Source organism: Ambystoma mexicanum, chromosome 6p (assembly GCF_040938575.1).
Source record: "Ambystoma mexicanum isolate Mex_15411 chromosome 6p, UKY_AmexF1_1, whole genome shotgun sequence".
NCBI lineage: Eukaryota > Metazoa > Chordata > Amphibia > Caudata > Ambystomatidae > Ambystoma > Ambystoma mexicanum.
Window position 1 is genome coordinate 1,415,416,038 of NC_090935.1, and position 17,614 is coordinate 1,415,433,651.

General features: G+C 48.5%; 1 protein-coding gene across 1 annotated transcript in view; it reads left to right on the plus strand.

The window, feature by feature from the left end:
- HPSE (heparanase) overlaps positions 1–17,614 on the plus strand; it is a 366,331-nt gene that overhangs the window by 232,449 nt on the left and 116,268 nt on the right. Inside the window, exon 5 of the mRNA XM_069626116.1 lies at positions 1,401–1,572. Coding sequence (XP_069482217.1) covers positions 1,401–1,572 — 172 coding nt within the window. The remainder of the gene's footprint in view (positions 1–1,400; positions 1,573–17,614) is intronic.

Genomic DNA, 17,614 nt, shown 5'->3' on the forward strand with positions numbered 1-17,614 from the left:
AGTGAGACTTCTGATCTGTCTAGGAGTGCCACACATTAAAGACGGGATGGAGGCCATGGTGGGATCTCCCATATACTGCCTCCAAAGCTAGCATCTCGACGCTGGCAAGAGTCCTCTGTCCTGGATTTCAGGGACCCATCTTCTAACCTCCCTTGAGTGAGCTTGTCGCACATTTGCCATGTTCCACAATTATGTAAGAACTCGGGCTTGCAATAGCCAGAAGAAAAAAATTTCCTTTCAGATGCAGGGTGTGGTGGGGCGGGAGGGCTTGCTAAATATTCGTTTGGTGAGAGAGTAGTAGGGTTCTAGTTTCGGAACTCTCCTGTGCTAAGTTCTGTTTATTAATTTATTGTAGTCCTGATTTTTTTTTATGCAAGGTCACAGGTTGGTAGGGGTGAAACCACACCCCTGGAAAAGTTTAAGAGAAACAGTCCTGGTTACTTCTCAATTCCAGTTTTTGCAAGACCTCTGTATAAATGGATTCCCACGCTAGTTGCAGTCTTTTATAGTGACATTTTTATTGTAATGTAGACGCATGGTCTTATGGTTGTCAGCTGACACGCGTTTTGACCTCGAGGGGTCTTTATCAAGGCAAGAGATATGTTGTAGGATGGGGGTTATTTGGTTGCTATGAGTTGCTGGAGAACCCTCGTAGCAACCACTGCGCCGCCGGGACTGTAATACCAGCCCCAGGCTAACCCCATGACCCACAACTGGATGAAATTACTGAAATCCTGCCCAAAGGGGCACAACCAGGGGCAGCGAATATGCCCCATCCTACAGCATATTTCTTGCCTTGATAAAGACTCCTCGAGGTCGAAATGCTTGTCGACTGACCACCATAAGACCATGTGTCTACATTCAAATAAAAATGTCACTATAAAACACTGCAACTACCGTGTGAATCAATTTATGCCAAGGTTTTGCAAACATTGGAATTGCGAGGTAACCAGGACTGTTTCTCTTACTTTGTTTTGTCATGTGATGTTATGTCCCTTAGAGCACTTGTAGTAGTGTACGTACCTGCAGGCCTTCTATTGGATGTAGACATAGTAAGAGTGTGAAAGACGAAGTGACACGAGAAAGAGGAAGGCGTGCGTGAGCAAGGGAGAATGAAGGAAGATAGAGAGCATAACAGACTTTTGAACACGTGGAGATCTTAAGTGTGAAAAAATGAAGGAAAGAAAAGCAAGTGACGCATTGAGAGAATTGGGGTGAAAGAAGGAAGACTGGCATTGAAACTGACTATTAAACCACTTCAAGGAGATGAAGTAAGAACTGCCAAACTGAAGGCATGTTGGGCTTTTTCGTCACAAAAAAGCATGGAGAAAAAAAGGTCTTGAGGTAAGGACACAACTTACATTCATGGTAAAATAAGCCTTTTTTTTCTTGCCTTCTAGAGCCAAACAGTTTCAGGAAGAAGGCTGGAATTTACATTGATGGTTCCCAGCTTGGTAAAGACTTTGTCAGCCTACATGATGTCTTGAGCCAGTTCAGCAGCTTTCGATACTCTGGATTGTTTGGCCCTGATGTGGGTCAGCCCCGTACACAGTCTCAGAAGCTACTAATGAGGTAAAAGAGAACACATTGGCATATTGCCACCACAGTATGGGTCAAATCTTCGAGTCCACTGTGATTTAAGCCTTAGTCTCTGGGGAGACTGGATTTCCCAGTCATTAGATACAGCTGGGTTCGCACGCTATACAAATGCCAAATGACGTGATGATGGACGTTCTGATAGGCTCGGCTGGGCAGGAAGGAAAGTTCTGATCAACTACGGGCTGATCGTGCACTTAATTTGCTTGGAATCCTCCTTCCAGATTGTCTGAGCCAATCGGAACGTTCTAAAAAGGGTGCTAATGTAAGCATATCCTGGTGCTAGTTTGTGAGTGGCAAACCGGGTTAAGATTGTAAAGGAACCACCAGATTTTAATAGGTTGCCTAAAGTTTCTATACCCGGGATCTCCACACCTGATCTTTGGGAACCCCAACCACACCAGGTTTTGAGCATAGCCCGTGACGTTTTAAATACCTCATGTTTATATTTGCTGTATTCAAAGGTATTTTGTGTCAAAATCTTGAAAACGTGGAGTGGGTTTAGCACTTGAGGACTGTACTTGGAGATCTGTATGTTAAGATTTTGTGAAATACAAGTCGAAGGCAATAGAGAAATCTAAAGAATGGTTTCTCAAATGTTTAGCATGTTTAAATGTCTGCCCAAACAAGTCATGGCCAAAGCTGTCTACAATGAACAGATTTGTTTTTATCCTTTTGGATATTGGTTACACGTTGTGCCCACGGTGGCAACCCTGTATGTAGGCATGAAGGCAGAGTAGGTTTTCTCATGATTTACTAGTTCTGACAGTGTAAGAGTATCTGTATGGAGCACTGTTAAATGGGACGGCAACGTTTCATTAAGCATGAATTTTATATCTCGGATTCATTTTAATTGCTTTCTCTGTGTGCACGTTTAACTTACTAACTGTACACCATTTGAGATAGTCTTTTCTTGAATGCCATTACAATAATGGCGGGCTGTTGTGTCTGCAGCTGTTAATTTGTACCACCTCAAAGGAGCCTCCTGTTTATGCTTCCAAACCAATGTCTGCTAGATTACAGGGCGTTCCTTATGGGTTCATGGGGTATCCAGTGAACATCTCGTCAAGGAAAATGCCACCAGGTGGCGACATTTCCCCAAATATGCACACTCAGTAAAATCAAACACTCCCCCCAAATATTCTAGGATTGGAGTATATCATCGTAAATGACATCCCTCCTAGAATATTTGGGGGAAAGCATTTTAGGGGGTCAGGAAAAGCAAGGATATATATCCCCTTCTAAAGATGGCATTTATAAAGGAAAATTAAGCAAATAAAAATGGGATTGCTCTCCTTAATTCTGTTTTCCGACCAAGGTCCGAGATGAGGAACATGTTTTGGCTTACTTGCTGGAAATTTGCCGGGAAGAGAAGAGATGCCAGAGGACTTGGAGGAGACAGATGCCAGAGCAGAAAGATGCCAGGGGGCTGGAAGGAGAGAGATAACGATGTGTTTATATAGCGCCTTTTATCCAAATCTCTTTACAGAGCACATATTTACATACAATCTCACCCAACCAAAATTGGTACTCCTTTATCGACCTCGGAAGGATGAAAAGCTGAGTTGGCCTTGCCGGGATTCAAACCTGCGACCTGCAGATCACGTTCAGATTGCAGCAGCGAGCTCGCAACCCGCTGAGCTATCTTACCGGAGATGCCAGGGGGCTGGAGGGGAGAAATGTCAGGCAGTAGGGGGTGGGGGTGGGGTTGAGAGATACCAGGGGCTTTTGTGGGGGGAGAGATGCTAAGGGGGCTGCACGGTGAGAGATGTCAGGGAACTGAAAAGAGCTGCAAGGGGGCTGAGAGGAGAGATGCCATGGCCAGTGGGCTTGGAAGAGAAGGAGAGCGGGATAGGGGACTGGGAAGAGCAGGAGAGTATAGGCCTAGGGCTAGGAAGAGATGGAGAGTGGGCCTGGGGACTTGGGAGGGAGAGTATGTAGTGTGAGGGTGCTACTGCGAGAGGGCCAGGGGACTGAGAAGGTAGAGAGGGGCTGGAAAGAGAAGGTCAGAGGGACTGAGTAGAGCGGCTCTGGGAATTGGGAAGGGACGGGGTAGAAAGGGCCAGGGGACTGGGGAGAAAGGGAAGGAAAGAGAGAGGGGGTCCGGTGACTAGGAAGGGAAAGAGTGCCCGGGGACTGAATTGAGAGTGCTAGTCTGAGTCCCCTAAGGCAGAACCAGGAGCCCTTCCCTTCCTACCTTTTGCAGGCCAGCCAAAGCCTAGGCTGAAATTGTGGGGACTACACTTGGTGACCCTTACTCTCCTGCCAGTGGTTGCCCAGCTTTGGACAGCAGCACTCTGCAACCCCTGAACCCGAGCCCTACAAAACAAGTGAAGAAGAAGACATCACCTACCAGATTTGTGGAAAGACGTTTTAAGGGCACTTGAAACAACACAGAGTCTGAGTGACTATCATGCCCTGTGGATTTCTGGGACAGGGGGCCCAACCTTTGAGACTGTTGTACCCAGATATTCTATTTTGTTTACTTGTTTCAACCGAAGGAGAAGCAATCCTGTCATTTTCTTGGTCACTAGGTTTGCCTTCAAACCAAGAAGACACCAAGGGCCTGATTCATGGACCGTTTTCCTATGGGATTGCGCCATTATAAAACACTTCCATGAATCAGGCCCCAACCTTCTTATTGCCTGAGATGGATACTAGTCCTTAACCTGGGCGCTCTCAGGAAGGATGTCCTTTCCCTCACACAAATATTAGAAGTACCTCCTCCTTTTATATGCTGTGCAATAAGGCGATTGAGGATAATTTTGTATGGATTGGCTGGCTTGTTCATTCCTGGTTTTGCTGTATCTGATTTTTTACAGGGGCACGTGCATCCACCTTCTCCCCTTGAAGGCAGACCCTCTAACTACAGGGGGATTATGGTGAGATATTGCAACAGCAGTCCGCCCACCTGGCTCGCTGGGAACTGGCTCACCTCTCTGATCCTGCAAAGGTGATCGAAAAGCTGTAATTTGCACACGTGCCACATCCAATGTCTAAAACCCAGATCGCAGTCCAGGCTGGGCCCCTAGCATGTATAGAGCTGGCAATCCCTATCCAGGATCAGAGCGGCGAACCTGGTTCAAACCGCACTGTATATTTATCCGCTGCCTGTGTGCCTGTTGAACATTTCTAAACCATCTATGGAGTCTCTCCTGGATCTGTATATGAAGCGCATGTGCTCATGTTCAACTTTGCCAATGTTGCATGGACTGTGGGAGCTCTTGGGGATCCCCCATTCAAAGTTTTCTGGGGTTGCATCATGGTACTGAACTGGTGGCTCCCCATAGCCCCCAGAGTTCACTGCCAAAGTGACTGTCACAAGAGACTGAACCTTGCCTCCACAACCCTAATGTTCAAGTTGCATCACCATGCTCCGACAAACTTGACACCTCGATGGCTTGATATTGAGTTTGGCGTTCTGTGCTGCATTTAAGTTGGTCTGTATGGCCTATGGCCTCTTATGTTCCTCGTGACTGGTTATAGGTGGATTCCTCTTCTTTGTTTTGGAGGTGCGAAAGGATTCGAGTTAGTAGAGTTGGTTGCTCTGCATTGATGAGCAAGGTTTGTGCTCTGGTGTGGCAGGCCTGGGGTCTGGGTGTCCCACATGTTGCAATGTGCTTTGCATCAGTAAGTACAAAACATTATGCATGTCCTGCAACACCCTCTTTAGGTGGCAAAAATAATCCCATCTTCTCCCTGGCATGGTCGGTTAAAATAATCTTCCAGTAATCCGGGTTCAACGCAAAAACATTTTTAGAAACTTTGCAGCACACAACTTGTCCACATGTTCACCTGTTTGTGGAATGTGATGAGCATCAGTCTTGCTGGCAGCACTTAGCCCCCTTTAGTGGACACAGAAATTAAGATCCATAGTTCTGGATTTCAGAATGAGGATGACCAGGCTGGTCCGGGACGTTGGCAGGGTTCAATCCTCCCTAGGTCCAACATCTTGGTGAACTCATCCTTGATGTGGTACTGGGCATCATCTGACATCCAAATGGTTTTTCTTGACAAGCATGCTGTATAAAATGTCTGCCATCAGAAACAGGTGGCAAACTGTTAAAACGGGGCTTGACAGTCCACTTGCTGCCAGGATGTCCGTTGCAGAGAGAGATTAACTCCTTCCACTTGCCCATCTGTGGGAATGCCTGGGAGAGGCATGCATTTTCACTCCTTTTTCCCGTTTGTCTACCACCAAAAGCAGAGCAGCCATTTCGTTATGCCTAAGGTAAGGTTCCAAACTGTTGTAATGTAATTGGTTATTTATAACGCGCTTAATACCCAGAGGTTTCTAAGCGCAGACCTGGGGATCGAACCTGTGTTGCTCCGTGTTGTCCTGCTGCGAAGGTGGGTCCTTTGCCCCTGAGCTATCAACAGGGAACCCCTTTGCAGTACTGATGTCAACCGATTAGCAACGTCCCCTGTCCTTTCAATACCCGTATAGGGAAAGTGTAGGCCCTTCTTCTCCGAAGTGCTAGCCTTTTTAGGCCCCCTCACAAATGCCCTTGGCCATCCTTAAAACCAATATGGTAGGCCTTCTCATTTTACCATGCCTAGTCCAAGGTCTGACTGCGGGCCCAGACTTTATTCCCCTAGACTTGTACAAAGATGAAATTGAGATTTGGGCACCAGTATTGTGCAACATTTGTAATGGCATAATCAGGTTGGGAAAAATCCTGTGCTCTTGGAAACAGGCTCTGCTTGTGCCAATATGTAAAAAAAAAGGCACAAGAAACCTGCCAGCGAATTATCGCTCAATTTCCCTGTTAGACAGCTCAGGGAAAATATACAAGAACATGATCTTACATTTATTGCAGAATTGGGTTGACACCCATATAGTCACCAATTTACAGGCAGGGTTTTAGAGGGAAAAGGGAACAGTGGACCAATGCTTTTTTATTCCTTCTAATACAAAAACGCACTTTTCTGGTGATGTCTGGGAATCCCACGGAGGTAGACCTAATCCCGGGGTTCCTGCAATCAGCCCCGAAGATGCTCCGCCACCCACGGATGGACACCCTAGAGCAGGGGTGCACAACTGATTTTGACAGAGGGCCGAAAGTACCTTACATGAGGGCTATAGTGGGCCGAAAAGTAAATGTGGGCGGGGCGGTAGGCGGGGCGTGGCAGGAGGCTTTTTAAACCCCCAATTTGTATTAAACACATGGAAAAAGAATGTTTTTGAGGGGTAACAATTTTTATTTGCATTTCAAACTTACATTTTGTACTAAACATTTTCCATTGTTATAATTTATTTCTATTTAGTTATTGTATCTCATGTGTTTAATTAACTTATATATATTTATTGACCCTAGATTGGACATTCCGTTATTTTGGACTGCTATAGTTTGCTGTTTGGGTTGCCCAAGAGGAGGAGTATGGCCTTCGTTGAGTCAGGTTTCCTCAAAAAGCAAAGGATGTACATCTCCTAACTGTGCCTGTTTTAGCTTTATTATTGGGTTCACTCTTGGAGTGCAACACTATGCCCCATGGCTCCCACCCCAACCAAACACTATGCCCCATGGCTCCCTCAACCCCCAACCAAACACTATGCCCCATGGCCCCCACCCCTCAACCAAACACTATGCCTCATGGCCCCCACCCCTCAACCAAACACTATGCCCCATGCCCCCCACCCCTCAACCAAACACTATGCCCCATGGCCCCCACCCCTCAACCAAACACTATGCCCCATGGCACCCCCACCCCTCAACCAAACACTATGCCCCATGGCCCCCACCCCTCAACCAAACACTATGCCCCATGGCACCCTCAACCCCAACCAAACACTATGCCCCATGGCACCCTCAACACCCAACCAAACACTATGCCCCATGGCCCTCACCCCCAACCAAACACTATGCCCCATGGCCCTCACCCCCAACCAAACACTATGCCCCATGGCACCCTCACCCCCAACCAAACACTATGCCCCATGGCCCCCTCACCCTCAACTCAGCACACACACTCTCAAGCATGCACCCATACAGACCCAAACCCCCCACTCTCCAAATCAGCACACTCTCAAACATGCACCCATACAGACCCGAACCCCCACCCTCCAAATCAGCACACTCTCAAACAAGCACCCATACAGACCCGAACCCCCCACCCACCAACTCCGAACCCCTAAATCAGCACTCTCAAACAAGCACGCATACGCACCCGAACCCCCACCGCCCAACCCCGAACCCCCACACCCCAAATCAGCACACAAACCAGCACCCATACAGACCCGAACCCCCCCACCCCCCAACTCGGCACACACACAAACATGCACCCATACAGACCCGAACCCCCACCCCCCAACTCAGCACACACACACAAACATGCACCCATACAGACCCGAACCCCCACCCCCAACTCAGCACACACACAAACATGCACCCATACAGACCCGAACCCCCCACCCACCAACTGCGAACCCCCAACCCCCCCAAATCAGCACACTCTCAACCAAGCACCCATACACACCCGAAACCCCCACCTCCGAACCCCCACCCCCCAAATCAGCACACACAAACCAGCACCCATACATACCCGAACCCCCACCCCCCAACTCAGCACACACAAACATGTACCCATACAGACCCGAACCCCCACCCCCCAAATCAGCACACTCTCAAACAAGCACCCATACAGACCCAAACCCCCACCCCAACTCAGCACACTCTCAAACATGCACCCATACAGACCAGAACCCCACCCCCCAAATCAGCATGCAAACTAGCAAGCATGCACACATACAGACCCTGCATCTCAACATCCACCGCACTTACACTCCAAAACAAACATTCATGCACCCCCCACCCCCGCATCTCAACATACACACAAAAAACATTCAAATCCAAACATTCACACACATCCGACACCCCCCCCACACACCCCACCCCCGCATTGCAACATACACACAAAAAACATTCAAATCCAAGCATTCATACAAATTCGACACCCCCCACCCCCGCATCGCAACATACACACAAAAAACATTCAAATCCAAGCATTCATACACATTCGACACCCTCCACCCCCGCATCTCAACATACACAACAAACATACAGCAAAACAGACCCGACACACAAACACAAACAGACCACTTACCAGAGACGTGCTGGAAGGCAGGTAAGCTGGAAGTCGCTGGAATCGTACTACGGCTGGCGTGATCCAAGGCTGAAATGCCTTCCGGCATCAAGCCTTATGTCCACGCCAGCCGTAGTGCTGGCCCTCCATTGGTGCAGCATACACGCACTACGTGGCTCATAGGAGTGACGTGGTGCGTGTGTGCTGAGCCAATGAGGGCCAGTGTTTTGTCCGGCCCGGAAGACAACAAAGACTTTCCTAATGGAGGGCGGCCGATGCTGCTTGCGGGCTGCCCTCCATTAGGAAAGTCTTTGTGCCTCGCCGGCTGGATAAAACAGCATGGCGGGCCACATTGGCCCGCGGCCCGTAAGTTGTGCACCCATGCCCTAGAGGATCCCATCACCTCGGAGGAGGTGGCTAAGGTGATCAAATCTATGAAAAACACAGCTCCGGGCCCGGATGGTTTCCCCGCACCATTCTATAAGAAGTACAGCCACATCTTGGCCCCTCAGCTGGCCTCTGTGTTCAACATTTTCTTGGAAACGGGATCGGTCACCCCCTCCATGGAGAAATCTGTCACGGTCCTGATTCCAAAGCCCGGGACAAACCCGGAACTCTGCTCATGGTATCGCCCCATCACCCTACTGTAGACGCTAACATTTTCTCAAAGCTCCTGGCACGTAGACTCTCTGCTCTCCTCCCAGACCTCATACACCCAGACCAGACGGGCTTCATTCCGGGTCGCAACACCCAGGACAACATTAGGTGGACCATTAACGTCATTGAAACAGCCAATTGAACTGGAGAGGAGCTGGCGGTGGTGTCGCCCGACGCGCATAAGGCCTTTGACAGGCTGGACTGGGGCTTTATGAGAGCAGTACTGCAACACTATGGGGTGGGACCAAAGTTCCGGAAATGGATATTGGCAAATTATCAACAGCCCACCACAACCCTCAGAATCAATGGAGCGCAGTCCCCCAAAATAGTGATCACAAGAGGAACTCGTCAAGGATACCCATTATATTTGCGTTGTCGATGGAGCCGTTCGCTGCCAGGATCCGCCAGAGCCCCTCCATCCAAGGCCTACAACACAAGCAGGAGAAGTATAAAGTGTCCCTGTACGCGGACGATGTGTTACTGACGCTGACCCACCCGTGCGCTTCACTCGCGGCACTAGAGAAGGAATTGGAAGGCTTCAAAGCTGCTTCCGGATTCACAATTAACCCCAAGAAGTTGGTGGCCTTGGGCATCAATATGTCCAAATCAAAGCTAGATCCGGTACCAGCTGGCCTCCCAATCCCTTGGGCCACATCACATCTGAGCTACCTGGGTGTTCAGCTTCCCAAGTTAGCTGAACACACATACATGTTGAACTTCCCGTCCCTATTCAAGGACCTGCAAGCGGACATGTCCTACTGGCAGAAACCAAAGATACCATGGATGGGGAGGATCACAGCACTAAAAATGAACTTGATCCCCATGCTGCTCTCACTGCCAAGCTCTCCCCGTACCGATCCCCAAAAAAGCCAAGCAGAAACCCCAAGCCAGCATGATGAAATTTATTTGGGCGGGCAAGAAGCCGCGAGTTGCCAGGAAAATCGTGTTAAGGAGCCCCGGTTCTGGCGGCTTGGGGGCCACGGAGATTGAGAGTTACTGCCTGGCCACCCAGCTCTCTGCAGCATTCTTGTGGCAAGCGACCACCAACAATCCCCGCTGGCTCAAGTTGGAAGAGGACTGGTGCTGCGGTCCACTGGACTCCCTACTACACATCACAGCGCCTAGAAACCCGCCGAATTCCGAGCAACCTGGAACACAGTTAACAGCTGGAGGCTGGCGGCCACGAGGTGGAAATGTAGGGGCCCAGCAGGCCCTCTCACCCCGATCTGGGATAACCCAGACTTCACCCCAGGGGGTGGGGCTGGGTGCCTTTGCCAGATGAAAAGTAGGAGGCTTGAGGCGGGTCGCAGACTTTTTTGACGGTGACGCCCTGCTCACTTTTGAGGACTGCAAAAAGAAATTCCAGGTCACAGAAGCAGAGAGATTCCGATACACCCAACTGCATCACTGGCTTTTGCAATATCCAATTAGAACAAGGGGACACAGAGCACTCACGGCACTGGAACAAACGCTAACGACCAGCCCGCCAAAAAGAAAGATCTCATCCCTATACAAGCTACTAGACAGGGTAAATCTGGACTTGAAGGAGCCCTATATAGAAAGGTGGGAGAGAAACATTGGCAAGGAACTAGACATGGCTAGCTGGAGCCGCATTTGGACGAGAACCCACAAGTCCTCGAAATGTGGCACGAATAAAGAGGGGGCCATCAAGGTCTGCTACAGGTGGTACATCGCACCAGAAATCCTGCACAAGTGTGACCCCACCATCCCGTCACAATGTTGGAGAGGCTACAGAGAAACCGGTACGCTGTTCCACCTGCTCTGGACCCTGCCCGAAGGCCAAGAGGTTCTAGAGGGAAGTCCTGGAACAGATCCGGCTCATCACAAGACTGACGATACCGTGGGACCCGGGAATTGTCCTATTAGGCGACACAGGCGAGGGCCAACTTCTGATGTCAGGCACTCTGGCAGGCCTCTGCACGCACTTACTTACTACAGCCAAAATCTCCATCGCCAGGCTGTGGAAACTCCCGGAGGGCCCGGCAATCCCCATGTGGTGGGTGAAATGTTGGGACATTGCAGCCGTGGAGAAAATCACAGCCCTCCGCTTTGGGAAGAGAGATAAGTTCTATAACATCTGGTACCCATTCCTGGATTACGTGGAGAAATTCCCCGGGGTGGCAAGACAGCCGCCGACCCTCCGCTGGTTGCTGAAGGCGGACTAGCCCCCCTCAACAGAGTTTATTTGCACTCTGTCCCCCTTGAACACAGCCCCTGTAATAACATTTCGAGACTGTAGAACCCCCCCTCCCTGATGTGTCCCACCTGACCCCCCCCCCTCCCCCGCCCTTGTTCGCCTCAGAGGAGGCCAAGTTCTTTTGTTTGATTAAGGAGATACTATGGCAATATGTCATTAAGCATACTGAAGCATATGTTTTATATAAATGCCAATAAAGAGCTTTGGAAAAAAAACAAAACACTTTTCTACGCAAGATGAAGAAAGTTGCTGTGGGGAATCATCTGCAAAATAAAGTGCCCAGCACCTCTGATTTCATTAGCACAGCAGCTATATACTGGGAACACTGCAGAAGTGAGGGATGGCTTAGGGGGAACTAACAAAGCCATTTGCTGAAGAGAATGGGGTCAGACAAGGCTGTGTGATTGCCCCCATCCTGTTTTGTGTGTACATTCAGGAGGTGATTAATGCAATGATGGAAAGGAGTTTGGATTGCCCTAAATTGGGCTTGGAAAGGTATCCAACCCTTTTTTATGCAGGTGACGCTGTTATACTGGCAACCTCACCCCAAGGCCCGAGAACATCCCTACATGTTTTTTAAACTAAATGTAAAGAGTTTGAGCTGACAGTAAATACGGAGAAGACCAAGGTAATGGTCTTCAGACTTAAATGTACAAAGTTTAGTGTCTTTAAAGTGGAAGGGATGGTGTTCTTCCGGGGCAAGTGAGGTGTTTCGATTACCTAGGCATGCTGTTTCAGGAGAATGGGAGGCACAGATCGAGAAACCTTATTTGAATTTGAGTAAACATAGTGCTGCAGTGAAGTCTTATCATAAGCTGGGGAGTGGTGCAGTCTCGCCGGCTCTAATCATGCACGAAAAACAGGCTATCCCAGTGGCAAAGTATGGGCTGAAAATCTGGGGTTGTGCAAACACAGGGGCGCTGGATGTCACGGAATCCAAATTCTTAAAACTTATTTTGGCACTCTCTCTGAGTGCACCATCAGCATGCATCCGGTTGGAGCTAGACGTTATGCCGGTGTGTGATAGTATTGCATTGAAACCAGCATTGTAATGGTTAAGGCTGTGGCACACGGATGACCTAGAGCTCCATCGGCAAGGGCTAATGGGGCTGATGTCAATGGAGGAGGGGGGAAGAAGCTCAAATGGGTGGGACACATAAAGAACACCCCCCGTCCCCAGATATTAAAGGCCAGACCTGCACAAGAATTAACGAAACAATGTATGTGTCGTACAGGAGCCACCTGGTGAAATCCGCTCACAGATTAAAAGTGGACCTGGAGTGTCTCCTACACAAGACTGTGGCAGGCTTTGAAAAATATCTAGATCAGATTTGTCTGCCATTTGAAAGGGCCTTGTACCACAGGTTCAGGCTGGGGATACTTTCCTTGGCACTCCTCACCAAACTTTGGAACCAAAACAAGAGTGAAGAATGCCTGTTTTTCCAGTTGTTCTTCCCCAATTCTCTCAGGTTAAGATGCCAATTTTTTTACAAATGTGGGACTTCGCCATACAAGTGAGGCATTAACCCTTTTTAAACAGTTGAACCGTCCCAATTTGGTATATGCAATTGCACGGTACATACACAGATGCTGGAAACTGGGGCCTAAGAGATCATTGCACTTTAAGGCAAACGTGTAGAAACTGTTTAAACTTCTGTAGGTGCTGAGAATATTTTTTAGTATGGTTATTAATTCTCTAAGGACACACCTTTTTATACAATTAAATTTGAGGTATTTTAAGTGTTTAACGGAAAGAATTGTAATTGTATGAAATCATAAAAATTCATGTTTTAATGGATTTTTTAATGATAATACCTGTACCAAAAATATCTAAACTGTGAAATGATTTTCTTATGTTGTATGCATTTGTATGTTTTTATGGCGCTGTCCTGAAAATAAAGTGATGATGATAATGGTTTGGGCTTCGAAAGGCTTGCTCCTATACCGCCTTGACTAAGGGTTGAGGGCACTTCACCATGTGACCAAAACGGAGCTCAAAGGGGTTGCATCTTCACTCTGTTTTGAGCTACATTTCTGTAGTACAAAAGAGTGGCCATAGGAACAGGGCATCCCACTTTCCCTACAGAGACAGTTCTAAGATACCCTGCCTAAGTAAAGGGCTCCACAAGCTTTTTGGTCTGCGGTGGTAGGAAGTTGTGAACTTGTATGTTAAGCCCTCACTTCGGAGGCTGAGGGGGTCTAACTTAACCCCACAATCACAATATTACCTTCTCAGACAGGGTACTTCTCAAGCAGCATATTAGATTTGAAGTTGGATTAAATGAAATGTAAGACTGGTTCAACATGTGAAAATCTTTTCCCAGCTTTGGGACAATTTCTCATACTTCCTCTTGCTTGTCTGGTATTATACTCAGTTCAGTTAAAGTTTGAGTTTGTTTTCTTCTTTTCGACAATCATTATATCAAAATGTCTCTGAAGCCTAGAATATATTGCGGGGCTCTTATAAAACAGCATCTTGGTTAAGCACTTAGAGCTTTAATTTCCCTCACTCTAGTTCCCTCTCGACTGGGGCACTTCAGTATTCACTCAGATTGGTTCTGCAAGTATCCTTTTAGCCCTCCATAGTCTTAGCGAACAGATCCTTTGCTACCAGTTTGACAGTCAATAAGTTATAATAGGTTCTCTTTGATGATGCCACTTGTCGTTTTTTGTCCTCTGAGCCTCTTGTTTGTGTCGCACCCCCTCTGATTTCTGCTGACTGTTTGACCTCCTCAATGTCCAATGCATGGGTGCATCTTGTCTGTTCCACTTTCAGTGAAGAGTTCCATCTCGGATGTCTGCCAGATTTAGTATTTTGACTAGGTCCCTTCATTACATCAGATAACATAAGCTGTCTGACAACTCGGGTTACTGTAGTCCCACATTTTGTCCATGAGCTGCTCGAATTGGCACTGCCCGGTTCCAATCTATTTGCGCTTTCTGTTTGCGGTTTCTCGTTTCATACCCTCGGAACCATTGTCCGAGTCAAATGTTCATGGCTGGAGATTTTTCTAAAACCCTCTGGTGAGGGGTGTGAGCTGCTCTATTCTGAGGGGGAAAGAAGTGTGTCCATCAAATTAAACTGCAATGCTCTCAGTGGGTATGCAACGTGCTGGAGGAAGGCGTCAGACAAAGGGGTGGCATGGTATGAACACTTCCTTATTAAAAATGAAACGAAAAAAGGCCTATCTCTCCCTATTCTAAAGGTTATTCCGTACTTTTAAAAATTAAATTTGTTTTATTGGTTTTATAACAATACAACAATATCATCACTATTGCGACAGTTAAGGATTAAACCAATCCCTCCTCCCCCCAAACCCCCCAACTTCCAAGATCCCTTTAGTTTTCCTAGCATCTTCACTATCCGGTTGGGCTATCTGGGCTGCCGGCACCATCAGATGTGGTAGCTGATACAGATGGATGAAATAACGATACTGTGAGCGCCACCCATTGTTGTAGAGCCTCACTAATTTCCAGTCTATGCTCTCTCTGCGCGTTCTCCCATGCACCTGTCTCCGCTGCCGTCCATTTGCGGAGGTCTTCCCACCATGATGCTACCCTGGGAGCCTTGGGAGATTTCCACCCCATGGCTATGCGTCTTTTGGCTAAAATGTATATGAGGTCTTTGAGCCTGTTTAAGGGTCTGTTCTTTTTTTTGTTTTTTTTGTATCTGCCTAGGATGCACGATCTCGGAGACTGCACGTCTAGAACAATGTTGGCGACCCTCGCTGCAATCTGGGACCAGTAGGGTTGGATGGCCTGGCATTCCCAAAACATGTGGGTCATCCCCACCTGGGGTTCGTTGCATTTTGGGCACTCGGCTGTCCTTGCACCCTTGAATTTGGTGATGGCTGCAGGTGTGAGGTACGCTCTGTTGGTTATGTAAGACTGTATGAGTTACAGCCGGGCGTTTCTGGACACTGGGTTATGGATCCCCATTCCTTGTCTTCAAATTGGAGGCCCAGCTCTTGTTCCCATTTCGCCCTACATTTAAGGTCTTTCTTGATTGCGTTGTCTAGCATTGATTCATAAAGTCTCGAGGTTTCGTGTCCGCCCTCGGCCGCGTTTAGCATATTTTCGATGCTGTCATGTCCTGTTCCAAGGTTCTCTACCTCGGGCCATCTGTCTACAAGCTTCCTTATTACCGCTGCGCGGAGTAAGAATTGCCCCACTGGTAATCCTGTGGTCTCGTGTAGTTCTGCGAACGTTAGGACATCCTGGTTGTCCACGAGGTCTCCAAGAGTGGCGACGCCGCAGTTTTCCCACGTGTTCCTTATTTCATTAGAGCTCACTGGCCTGTGTGCCATGATTGCCGCTATCGGTATTTGGGGTGAGTATGGGTCGGTCATCCCCATGATTTTGCAAGTTCTCTTCCAGACCTGGATTCCGAGCATCATTAGGTATGGTTTGTGCTGATTCCCTTTGGGGGGGGGGGGGTCCAGAAGAGGTCTCTTAGTAGCATGTGGGGGATGGTGGGTTGTAGCAGGCGGGTATCAGTTGTGGTTTCGTCGACCATCCATTGGATGACATGCTTCAGTTGGCCCGCTAAGTAGTACAGTTCGAAATTAGGGATTTTCAAGTCTCCTCTGTCATAAGGTCTTTGCATTACCTCTAGGGCCACTCTGTGTCTCCCTCCTTGCCACAGGAAGCGCCTACATAGGCTGTTTAACTCCTGGAAGAAAGGCTGGGGGATATAGTATGGAACATTGGTGAAGAAGTGTAGGAAGCGGGGCAGCGCAACCATCTTGAGTAGTCCAGTTCTTCCTGCGACTGAGAGCGGGAGTTTGCCCCAGAAGTCCATTGACTTCTCCAGGTTGTCTTTAGCTCTAGCTGTGTTGAGGGAGTGCTCAGTTTTTGGGTCCCGGTGAATGGTTATACCGAGGTACTTGAAAGAGGTGGTCTCCCACTTGATGGCCATGGGAGGGAGTCTTTCTTTGCTGGCTCCACTTAGGGATGCGAGGGGGAAGAGGCAAGACTTGTACTGGTTAATTTGTATCCCTGTGTACCTGCGAAACCCATCTAGAGTCTCTAGGATGTATGGTAATATATGTTCCGGGTTGTTCAGGTAGAGTAGTGTGTCATCTGCGTACATGGAGACCAGGTGGGTCATTTCGTCTATTACGATGCCCCCATCTCCGTATTACTGCCTTAAGTATGCTGCTACTGACTCTATTGCGATAATGTATAGCATGGAGGAGAGGGGGCAACCTTGTTGTGTGCCCCTGTAGAGGGGCCACTTATCGGAGTAGGTATTGTTAGTGCGCACCCTAGCCGTGGCGTCGGTGTATATGAGTTTGGTCCATTTTAAGAAAGCTGGTCCTATACCCATCTTGGCCATGGTGGCATGCAGCCACTTCCATCGGACTGAATCGAAAGCTTTAGTGGCGTCCAAGGACGCCACTGCGCAGTTTTCTGGCCTATTGTTAGTGCTGTGAATGACGTGGTGTAATTTACGCAAGTTATCTGAAATGGTTCGGCCAGGTACGTACCCAGGTTGGTCTTGGTCTTGGTGAATTAGGAGAGGGATCACCCTACGTAGTCTCCTCGCCCATAATGCTGTCAGGATCTTGTTATCGGTGTTAAGCATGGACTGGGGCCTGTAGGAGGCGCATTCTTCGCTGTCCTTTCGTGGTTTCAGTAGGGGGATAATTAAGGCTTCCCTCATAGTGTCTGGGAGGGAGCCTATTCATTTGCTTCGATGAATACTTGGGCGAGGAGCGGGGCCAGGGTCTCTTCGTATTTTTGTAAAATTCCCCAGGAAGCCCGTCTGTTCCAGGGGCTTTGCCGGAGGGTAAGGATCTAATTGTGGCTGCGACCTCCTCTGGGGTAATGGGCTCGTCCAAGGCTTCTGCTAGCTGAGCGTCTAGTCTGGGTAGGTCGATGCTGTCTAGGACATCCTCTATTTCGATGTCCGTGGGCGATGGGGGTTCTGTGTACAGGGCTTGATAATACCTGGTGAATTCCGAGTGTATGTAGTTTGCCTTCACTGCGTGTGAGCGCGGCTAGTATGGACTTCTGGGACGCCTCCTATGGTAGCGATCATCTCGCCCCTCATGACTA